The sequence below is a fragment of the Atractosteus spatula genome, chromosome 21 (genome assembly GCF_055471065.1).
Source record: "Atractosteus spatula isolate fAtrSpa1 chromosome 21, fAtrSpa1.hap1, whole genome shotgun sequence".
In the NCBI taxonomy this organism is placed as follows: Eukaryota; Metazoa; Chordata; class Actinopteri; order Semionotiformes; family Lepisosteidae; genus Atractosteus; species Atractosteus spatula.
In genome coordinates, this window is record NC_142726.1 from 1,332,579 (window position 1) to 1,343,555 (window position 10,977).

Here is a 10,977-nt window from a genome sequence, read left to right on the forward strand (position 1 = left end):
TTTTGTGCAACTGTAGTAGACGTATACATTTATACATTTTTTCTTGTTGAGGTGTATATATTGAAGTTCAACTTGCTCATACAGAATGATGCAGTGGTGCTACATTTGGACAACATGAGAGTGAGTTAGCTGAGATGTAAGGAGAATATGATGATCACATGATTAATAGTATCTTTGCAGTTGAGGATGAACAGAAGTTTTCAGTTCTTTTCCTATTTAAAGCTGACCAAGATGCTTGTGAGTGGCATGGTGAGACACGTACTGTAAGACCACTGAAGTGTGAATGTGGACCACAATCAATTAGTCGAGAACAAATTTGTACCAGTGACCTGGAGACCCACTGGTGCAGTAAGATCAATTTTTGAGTGAAGTATCCAGCTCAAGGGCACAACAACAGCATCCCACTCAGGATCAGAACCCAAATCCCTCCAGATACAAGCCCAGGGCCCTGAGCACTACTCCACACAGCTCCCTAAAGCATACTGGTAGCTATTAACTAACTGATCTGAAGGGGTCACTGTCTCTTGTACCATTGCAGAACACATGAAATCCCACCCCACCCTCCCTTACACCTCAAAAATAAAAAGGGGAAGAAATCACGATTTTAACAAAATATACATCCAATCTCACATTTGCAGGAATTGAAACAGAAAAGCAACTGTAATCCCTAAGACAACACCTACTAGTCTCCTGCTAAAGAGACGATTGCTGCTTACATAAGATACAGAAAATAATGAGGTGAAAAGTAATCATGTAACTGAAAGCCTGACCCAATCCCCTTTCTTTAGAAGTAAATATGGCCACAGCTTTATGAACAGTTGCGATACAGATCTGTGTTTTTTTAGTATATTGGTGATACCTGAAAGAAATACTGGTTCCATATCACGCCATAAAATCTTGTAATTGCTCCCAAATTCATACAACCGCAGCTTTTCGTTAACACTAAGGATCTGGACTCATCCTCTGTCATCCCTATCGGTGTCCACAGTCTCGGCAGCCACATTCATCTGTGTTTCTCACATCAGTTGTGAGGTGAAGCAATACAATCTCAAGAGACGACTGGGTGCAGCACACAACGTATTGCAAATGTATGTATATAAAAACCACTGCCGAAAGCAAACATACACCTTAATCCTGTGTTGCTTTGCCTTGTGTCAGCATCTGCTCTGTAGTTATGTCTTGGATCAATTACTGTGCCTCCAATTACAAGGAGTCCTCACTTCTGCGCCGGAAGCCTGGTATTTGTGCAGCCTTCTCTATACCGGGGAGTCGACCGATCGCTGGAGGTCCTCGTCCTGTATCAAACTGTTCAGCACAGCACCGTACAGGAAAGCAAATGTGACTGAAAGTCATGCAGGTCAGCTAACATTTTATATTTTGACATTTAAAATCTCGTGGTTCATTTCCAAATCTAAACATGCAGTTTGTTTATCTTCTGATCAGTCTGTTCATTTCAGGTGCTTTTCTACACATGATGAATGAAGGGAACTTAGTTTTGTTTTTGTGATTCAAACTTTTACAGCCGCTTTGGAATAGCTGCATGTCCGTGCTCTGGACGACCACCTCATTCAAATTGGGTATATTCCACGCTGTCATTCTTTGAGAGACCCACCAGCACAGTTACAGAAAATACTTAGTCATTTCAACTCCAGAGCCGTTCTGCAGCTGCTCCAACAGTCAGAATTTTCACCTCTTGTAAAGCCCTGAATCTTATTGTATCTCAATTTCTCAATTGTTCTTATCTTTTCTCAGCTGGAAACTCTAGATTGACAGAACTACAGATATCGATCCAGACAGCACATACCGTATACATGTAGATTATGGGCATGAATATTAATTAGTTCTTGGATCATGCCATATCACAAGGCAACAGGAGACAAAACTGTGACTTATCACGCCTCCTTTTACGTATATGAAGTCCAAGTTAAATGCATTTTGATGATAATATCTTATGCTTTATCATTCATTCACACATCATGATTAGTATTGATAGTGGAGTTCCATACTGTACATCACAAAGCACTTTCCTCTACATGATCAAATGGCTCACTCCTCTTTAACTGTCTCCTGCCTTGTTACTGCAAACCTAACAACAACCCCTCATCTCCAGGTTTATACACTAAGTACCTGTGTTATCCACACACACATCAGGGAGGACACATTTTCTTGATATACATCTCTGTTCTACCACCGCTAATTCATATACTAATACATGTATAATTCATATTTATCTGGGCATGGTCTCACAGGAGAAATCTTCTCTCATCCCAGATCCCACAGCTGAATTCCAGTGGACTGAAGACTGGAATCTGCTTTGTAAACACAGTCCTATTCTGAGCTGTTTTAGACATAAAATTGGATCTTTTATTCCTCTGCACAGTATAACTGTATCATTTCACTAGAAAAAACAATCACCTCCATTCTGCAGTACCTAACGTTTGTCATCTTTCTTTGTATCACATCAAACTGTCACATTGAAAACTTTATACTGTTAGAAAAAATAAAGGGAATAATAGCCACTGTGTTAAAACATCCACAGTGGATTGGACTGTTTTACGACATTACTTTGAATTTATATCCTTTCTTCAGTCCACAACGATGCTCCACAAGCTTACAGATTGCCTTAACGCAGTGTTGAATGCGTTTTAAAGCAGTGCAAGGTATGCTTTCATTAATCTCTTCACAGAGAAAGTCAGTATTTTGCCAAAATAATGACAAATATTTTTGTATGTTTGAAATGTTGAAATCACCTGCAACATTTCTTTGGTAAAAAGTGTATTTTTTTTTCCTTTTCCAGTTTCTAACAATAGCATTAACAGTGTAGTGGGCTTCCTAATTACTTTATTAGTTTTAATCGGACCAACTCATTGGAATTAACCATCTCAACCATCACCGCACACAGACTGTACAACGTACAGACTACAGTACTATTTTCTTTATGACGTTTCCGTTTTCCATGAGAAGAAAATATTACTCGCTTGAACAGCTCAGCCGCAATACGTTCGCAAGTGCGGGTAATCCCGGACATCAACTGGGTTACGCAGAAAGAAAAAAAAATGTTGGAACACAAGATGGCATCAGATTCTAGGGGGACTTCCACTAGACATCACATTCCGGTCTCCGGCCCAGAAATCCCCTTCATGCAAGGACACAGCTTTACAAGTCGGAAACATCTCGCATCTAAGACCCTGCCCCCCCTCCCCTCACCCCAAGGGAATGCATGGCCAAAAAAAACACGCAGTCAAGCCCCGCACTCCAACAAAGGCATTTCTGCACATTGTTCTTCAGCATGTCTTCTCTCAGACCGTGGGTAGTACGGGAGGATATTGGCTCTCATCTGACTTCTCGGAAAAGTTCTGCTTAGGAGAAGAAGCCCGGCCCCCGCGGCGCTGGTTGGCCCGCGGCCAGCCCGGCGAGCGCTCTGATTGGCCCGCTGTCAGCCCCCCCCGGCCAATCGCCGTACGCGGAGCCGACGGCCTGGCCTTCTGAATGAAATCTATAAACAGATGGGCGCAGCTCTCCGGTGATCACTTGCATCGATAAAGCTGTGCGCAGCGCTTCGACCAAGACAGCACAAGCAGGTAAACTCTTTCTTCTCTTTCACAGGCTGGAGGGCGTCCGAGTCGTGGTGTGAGCCATTCAAGAGGATTACCTGCTGAATAGTTATGTAGCCTCAGTTCATTAATACCTTTCCTCACCTGATCTATAACTTTTACTACTACACGTGGTTTATCCGGGGAGATTGTATTCCAAAAATAAAATTCTAACCGGTCAGTGTCCGCATGAAGGGATTATTTAAGGAGACATTCTACGTTATCCTTCGGGTCGGTAATAAACTGGCTGCTGTTGGTTTTGGAGGCAGATAAACCGCTTGCTGCAGGTGAACATGAGCTACAGCGCTGTCGCAGTCCTCCTGTGCATTTAACGGGCTTTATATCATGGGGTTTTAGTCAGTTTTGTGTGGTTTAGTCTCGTCTCTTGTTACCTGTACGGCCCTTAAGACCCCGTGTCTAATCCTATTGCCGAAGAATGATTTCTGTGCGACTCCAGCGATTACCGAGTTTCTCGCTTTGAAGGACGTGTCTCAAATACTCCCTGCACACGGAACAAGTGCAGTTTAATATACTGGACACTGACGGCCCGTCTGTTTGCATCTGCTGTTGTCGCAGACGCGTGTTTTGAAGCATTTAAACAATATAATAATATATTTGAAAAAATATATTGACGTTACTTTGCGTATTATTGATTCATTCCCCATTACTACAAATATTACAATGTTTTAATTTATAGTTCTTAATATTGAATAATTGGAAATATAAGGTTTAGTAGTTTATAAATAACAAATATTGCATTTAATAAAAAAATCACTATTGTTTATGCTTATTTTGATCTAGAAATGCTTTTTTGGAGATGGGAACGTTCTCTATGCAAAACGCGTGCATTTATGCTGACTGATCATTTACAGCAATACAGGAATATCTCCCGTTTCAAAGCAGTTCTGCAGCTAAATACTCTACAGCGAATGTGGTTTATTTGCTTTTATAGCAGCACTGGTCTAGTTAATTAATTTTACAGGTCTCAGCTTTACACAGTTATAAGAAGGACAGTAAAGGAAAGGAACTGTACAAAATAAGGATTATTTTAATATACTATGCTGCCTCCATTGTTCTGAGCTCAGTGAGTGGACTCTAGCAGGTGTGCAGAAAACAGCTTGATAGCTGGTGCATACCAAGAGTGCCAAGGGTGTAACAGGAAGAGCTGATGTGTAAAAGTCACTTATTTTCAGTTTTCACACCTAGCTCTACGTTTCTTCTAGCCGAAGGATGACTGACAGGAACCCAGGTGGCCGCAGGCTGAGGCAGTGGCTGATTGAGCAGATTGAAAGCGGTCTGTACCCCGGCCTGCTGTGGGAGAACGAAGAGAGGAGCATGTTCCGAATCCCCTGGAAACACGCTGGGAAACAGGATTACAACCAGGAGATCGATGCTTCCATTTTTAAAGTATGTCACCTCCACGGAATGCGTCACTTCGGAGATTCTGAGGATGGAAGGCTTGAGCTAGCTGTGAAGTTTCAGAGGCTCACTCTTTTTTATAACACCTTCCCACATAAATACTTCGTGAAGTTAAGCCACCTCAATGACATTCAGTGGTGACATTTCTAAAAAGCCATAAATGTCAATTGCTTGGCATTGTCTTACTAAAGTGGGTGGATTTCATGAAAATACAGCCTTGCACAGAGTTGAACAGAATAAGAAAACATCTGCAGTGAAATGCCTTGATTTAGAATTGGTTAAACCTGGAAAAGGCAGTTTTAAATCATTTGTCTTTCATTGTTCAGCAGTTACTGTATATTTAGAGATCGATAATTTTACTGTGAACAGGCTCAAAGCAGATGATAAAACAATCAATGAACATCATTCGCTTAAAAGTACTTGCTAAGAATTGGTGTTTAGGCTACTTTTACAGTAGGATAAATGACTTTAAAGCCATTTGCACTTCATTTACTAGTTCTTTTGCGGTTTCTGTGAGTAGATTGTAATGAAACGCATTCTAGTCCAGAAGTTGTTTTTTTAGCCTATAAGAATGAAATTACAGTGCAGTTGTTTCATCTTGAATTGAAAGAGCTAAAATGTCATTCTGAAATTACTCAAGACAAGTACGTTTACCACAGGGGAAGCACTATACAACCTCCGTGAGACGCAGCTCTTCACAGATCTGTTAGAGCCGAGGAGCAGTGCCTCAGTTTTTGACCCGTGTTGTTACATGCGAGTGGGCCTGACTCTGTCTCGTCCCTGCAGGCGTGGGCCGTGTTCAAGGGGAAGTTCAAAGAAGGAGACAAAGCAGAGCCAGCTACCTGGAAGACGAGACTTCGCTGTGCCTTGAACAAAAGCCCGGACTTTGAAGAAGTCACAGACAGGTCCCAGCTGGACATATCTGAACCTTACAAAGTCTACCGAATAGTTCCAGAGGAAGAACAGAAATGCAAGTATTTTATTGTTTGATATTGTTTGATTATTAAGAAGAAGTCCTTTCAGCAGAAAGACCAACTCAAAGACATCATCACATTCCCAATGCAGTTGGCTGCATTTTCCACCTAAGACATGTTTCATGAAAGAATTGTAACATTTAATCAAAGGTTACCTATTAAGTATCTTTCCTGCTGGTCTGAATGCGATTTGAATTATTTTAATGTCAAATAATAAAATTTTAGCTACAAAATCTGGTTTTAAAATGTTAGATTAGAACCATAAAGCAAGACTTATAAGTTTATTGCACTAGGCAGTAGGTGGTTTTAACAGTGTTAAATGCAAGAAGAAATGATGGTACTGTACATTATAATTACAGGCTGTTCCTTGTTGAAAACAGGTAAAATGTCCGCTGCTATGAGTGGGAGCACTCCAAGTGAAGTGACAGACATGGAGTGCAGTCCGTCAGAAATTGAAGAGCTGATAAAGGAAGTAAGTATGTGTTTTGTAGTCTTGAAGATGTGTGTCTTCAGCATTGTTGTAAGCAGAGCTCAAGACTGCCTGGAAGTTACCATTGTACTTATTTTAATACAAACTGGGTAGAAATAGGAGATAATTTCAAGCAAAAGCTTCAGGTGAAGAAGCTATTGCTTCTTTAAATCTCCTATTCAGATCCTCAGTAAACTAGGACAAGTTCTAAACTAGTTCTGTGTATCTGACACTTCCCATAAAGAACTGTTTTTGTGTGCAGTCTTCTACAGATGAGTACCTTGGTATAATCAAGAGAAGCCACTCCCCTCCGCAGGAAACCTGCAGGACTCAAGCCACACAGGAATGGTGGTCTCCCGCCCATCTGAGCCGTAAGCACACAAATTAGATGTCCATCTCACTCCTCTCTGCACTTCTCTCATTTTTTAACATTATTCCCTATAACATCAAAGTCACCTTTCTGGAATACTTTAAAGCTTTGGAAGTTTTTCATAGTATGATTTAAATTGACTGTGTGTTATCATATTATATTAATTTATACACAAACGATTAAGTCTGCCCTGGTTGATAGAAACATACAGTCAAAACATGAGTGTCCTCTGGCAAGGGCTAAAATAGAACTGAGAGCCCCAGTGCCTGCTGTGAAGTCTGATTGGCTCATTTCCTTTATATCTTTGCTGACTGAGGTGTCCTTTCAGTTGGGACATTGGTGCTGGAGAAGCTTTATTTTCGGATGAACTGACAGAAAAATGTTTGCAGTTACCAGTTGAGATCTGTTTGTTATATGGTGTAGACATTCAAAATATTTGCCAAATTAGCTGTGCCACGTTACTTTACATTGTTGTTTTGGTAATGATACAAATCAATTTTTTTTTTCTTTTTGAATATTCACAGCCGTCCCAGCCATTCCTGATGCCCCACCAGCCGGACATTTTAACGCAGGTACAGTTACTTTTTGTCTTTTTGACCTTTTTTACTACTTTTAATGTATTTGTAAACCAAATGTGTTTTTTTCTAATTTATTCTTAATCCAGAAGACATTCAGTGCACATTGTGTTCATAAATGTTGAAGCTGTGATCTAGAACACTAGTTAATCACATGTTTATTGGCTTTCATTAGTAAATACTCAGACACTGCTACAAGTGAACAATGTGTTCAACAGTTATTCTCAATGGTAGTCCTTGCTGGGAATAATGGAAAAACTTGAAAACACATTTTTGGCCTCTATATTTATTTTTGAGGGTGGCACAGTAGTGCAGTGTTTTAGCATGGCTGCCTTGCAGAGCTGGAGCCCTGGGTTCAATTCCTGGGTTGCTGTCTGTGTGGAGTTTCCATCTTCTTCCCATGTTCCCGTGGGCTTCCTCCGGGCGCTCCGGTTTCCTCCCACAGTCCAAACACATACTAATAGGCTACATGGCTTCTGAGAAAACTGGCCCTGGTGTGGGTGTGTTTGTGTCGGTGTGCCCTGCGATGGACAGGCGTCCTGTCCAGGGTGTACCCTCCCCTGTGCCCGTTGCTTGCTGGGATAGGCAAGGACCGTCTGAATTAGAAGAAGTGGTTAGAAAACTGAAGGAAACGTGGAAACGCCTTCTGCCGTGCTAGTGGCTGGCAATGTGGGACACTGGGTAAATGCCCTCTTCGCTCCCTGCAGCCTTCTCTCAGATGATGATCGCCTTCTACTACGGGGGGAAGATGGTGGGGAACACGCTGACCACCCACAGCGAGGGCTGCCGGATAGCGCTGTTCCAGCCTCCCGTCTCCAACGAGCTGCTGTACGGCCCCGACAGCCTCCAGAACATCCGCTTCCCCCCGGTGGAGCTGATCGAGAACGAGCGGCAGCGCCACGTCACCAGGAAGCTCTTCGGCCACCTGGAGCGCGGGGTGCTGGTGCGCTCCAACCGCGAGGGCATCTTCATCAAGAGGCTGTGCCAGAGCCGCGTCTTCTGGAACGGCCAGTGCTCCCCGTACGGCAGCTCCCCCGGCAAGCTGGAGCGCGACGCCGTGGTGAGGATCTTCGACACGGCGCGCTTCCTGGCAGGTGAGCGAACCCCGCCGGCACAGGAAGGGAAGACGCCCCGAATCTTCATTCACCCCGACGTCCCCTTTGAACCATCGCCGGAGAGAGACCTGCGCGCGTTGTTGTTTTTTTAAACAATCACCTCCGATTCCACAGGGAATGTTGTCCTTAGCCCGTAGTTTGTTTTCTTTTCCAGCTTTGCAGCTTTATCAGGAGGGCCAGTGCTCAGCTCCTGACCCCACAGTGACCCTGTGTTTCGGCGAGGAGTTTCCTGACGCCAACTCTGCCAAATACAAGTTAATAATCGTGCAGGTAAGGAAGAGGCCGAGATCCTCAGGTCCAGTTGTGTGGAAAGACAATCGGCGTGCCCTTTTAAAACTGCTTATGTGAATTATGATAAGTTGCTTATCTCAACAATAGGCGATTTGCAGTTGTCATCCAGACCCATAGAGTTCAACAGACAGTTGAATTATCTTCTAGTAGTAAACTGCAGGCAAACTGCATGTTACACTTAAAAGGGAGTGGGCAGTTTGCCTGCAGTGAAAATCAATATCTTTGTGTTGAAGCTGCTGTGCCAGTTTTGTAAAGCTGCACTTCTATAAAATTTGTAAAAGTACGATTTCTACACATCAGTGCACGGACCTACTGAGAGTATCTCGGTGGGATGGTAGGAAAACACTTTTTGCGGGATTCTCTTCCATTTTATTGCACTGTGCATTTTTTTTTCTGCAACTCTGAACTGGTGCCAATCTGCCCCTGTACAGATCACTCAGATGAACTGCCAGCAGCTCCTGGAAACGGTGAATGCCAGGAGGTCCGCCTACAGCAATGGGGGCATGGAGATCTCTGACGAAACGCAGAGCGACCAGATGGCCCGCATATTCCAAGACCTCTGCAGCTACAACGGCGCTCAGCGATCCTGCTTTCGGGAAAATCTACCGATTACTGTATAACCGGGGAGGAGAGGGGTAGTGGGGGGTAAAGTAAGAGACGGGTGTGAGGTTAGAAACGTCACCTGACTTGTGGCTTGCGCTGACTGACAGACTGTGTGCTGTGGCTGCCACAACAGGGGCTTTTCTGCTACTCTGACAAGCACAGCAGAAACAATTCTGCATCTCAAGAAGGATTACAAACTGAAGTTCTTTTATAGCCAGCGTAACTTGGATAGGTTTTACTATCTTTCATAAAGAGTGCATAAACTAGAGCCTGTGGAGACTTGTGGAGACTTGTCTGATTGCTAAATGGAGATTCAGAATGGATGTTCTCTAGAAATGTAATGTACATACTTGTAAATGTTAGGATTTTTTCTAACCATGTCTTGTAATTTAACAAAAGGACATTGCTGCCATCAAGAAAAAAAAATCATGTATATCTCGTAATTACGTGAAAATTATGTCACTATTACAAGATAGCAAATTATTGTATACTTTATGTAATAATCATGACATAGCACAACTGTCATACAACACCTCCATTACTATTACTTGGATTTCGGTTTCAAGCTGTGGAATCGATTGCATGGTACAGTCTTTCTTGTTTAAGGATAAGTCTGAATGTCTTCATGCTTATGAGTGTATTCACATAAAATTGTAACGTTTCATCATGACTTAACCCCAGTGGAAAGTAAGTCTGTGCAGATTCTGCAGTGCTGGATACTGTCACGAACACTAAACCCAAAGTTCCAGCTGGCCTGTAAGTAGCTTTTAGTTGCTGTCATTGCACGATGTGATAGGATGTTCATAAACTCAAATGATCATTGTTATCTTGTAATTACAAGAGATTATTTTTTTCCCTTGATGACAGCAATGTACTTCTGTATAATATAGTGTGAATACTATAGATCTTTGTGAGTTATATGTAGCATTATTATGTGATAAGCTTTTTGTTTCAGCCAAGACTGCAAAATCATTAACAATCTTGCATACTTGTAACACTTAGAGGTGGACCATAAATGTGAATTTAAAGTAATTCCAACTTAATTTGTTCTGCCAGCTGTTAAATGATATATTTTTTGTTAAATCTTTTGAGAATTGTGTATAGTTTTAAAACCTTTTATATTTACAGTAAAAAAACCCAACATTTTAATAAGAACAGTGTTTTATCCTTTTTTTCCACATTTAGTTTCTCATAAACTAATTTATCAACGAAGGCCTGAAATGACTTCAGAAAGACAAAGAGCAACAAACTAGAAACAATTACTCTCCAGAAACACAAATGATGTTTGGTTTGAACATCTGTACCTTGTAAAGAAGCCACACAAATTCATTTTCACTCTGCAGCTGAGCTTCCTTTGCCAGACCATATTCTTTTCCATTTTCCTACATTCCTACATCCTGCACCGTTTTCACATTTTGTTGTAGTAAAAATTGTACTTATGATATTTTGGAGCCATTAATATTATATATATATAACCTACTCTACACATTCAAAGCAAAAAGAAAGATGTAAGTAGTATGAAAGAAAAAATAGAAAATTCATGATTGCATAAGTATTCAAGCCTTTTG

At 41.8% G+C, this 10,977-nt stretch overlaps 1 protein-coding gene across 4 annotated transcripts in view; it reads left to right on the plus strand.

Moving 5' to 3' along the window:
* Positions 1–10,564, plus strand: part of irf8 (interferon regulatory factor 8) — a 54,497-nt gene extending 43,933 nt beyond the window's left edge. Inside the window, exons 1-9 of one of the 4 annotated variants that reach the window (XM_088939058.1) lie at positions 1,164–3,581; positions 4,817–5,000; positions 5,799–5,982; positions 6,367–6,458; positions 6,718–6,826; positions 7,350–7,397; positions 8,108–8,494; positions 8,670–8,785; positions 9,238–10,564. In XM_088939058.1, coding sequence (XP_088795184.1) covers positions 4,824–5,000; positions 5,799–5,982; positions 6,367–6,458; positions 6,718–6,826; positions 7,350–7,397; positions 8,108–8,494; positions 8,670–8,785; positions 9,238–9,426 — 1,302 coding nt within the window. In that variant the 5' untranslated portion in view covers positions 1,164–3,581; positions 4,817–4,823 and the 3' untranslated portion in view covers positions 9,427–10,564. Of the gene's footprint in view, positions 1–1,163; positions 3,582–4,303; positions 5,001–5,798; positions 5,983–6,345; positions 6,459–6,717; positions 6,827–7,349; positions 7,398–8,107; positions 8,495–8,669; positions 8,786–9,237 lie in introns of those variants that run through there. The other 3 variants (XM_088939056.1, XM_088939059.1, XM_088939057.1) reach the window with 3 other exon arrangements.
* The last annotated feature ends 413 nt before the right edge of the window (positions 10,565–10,977 follow it).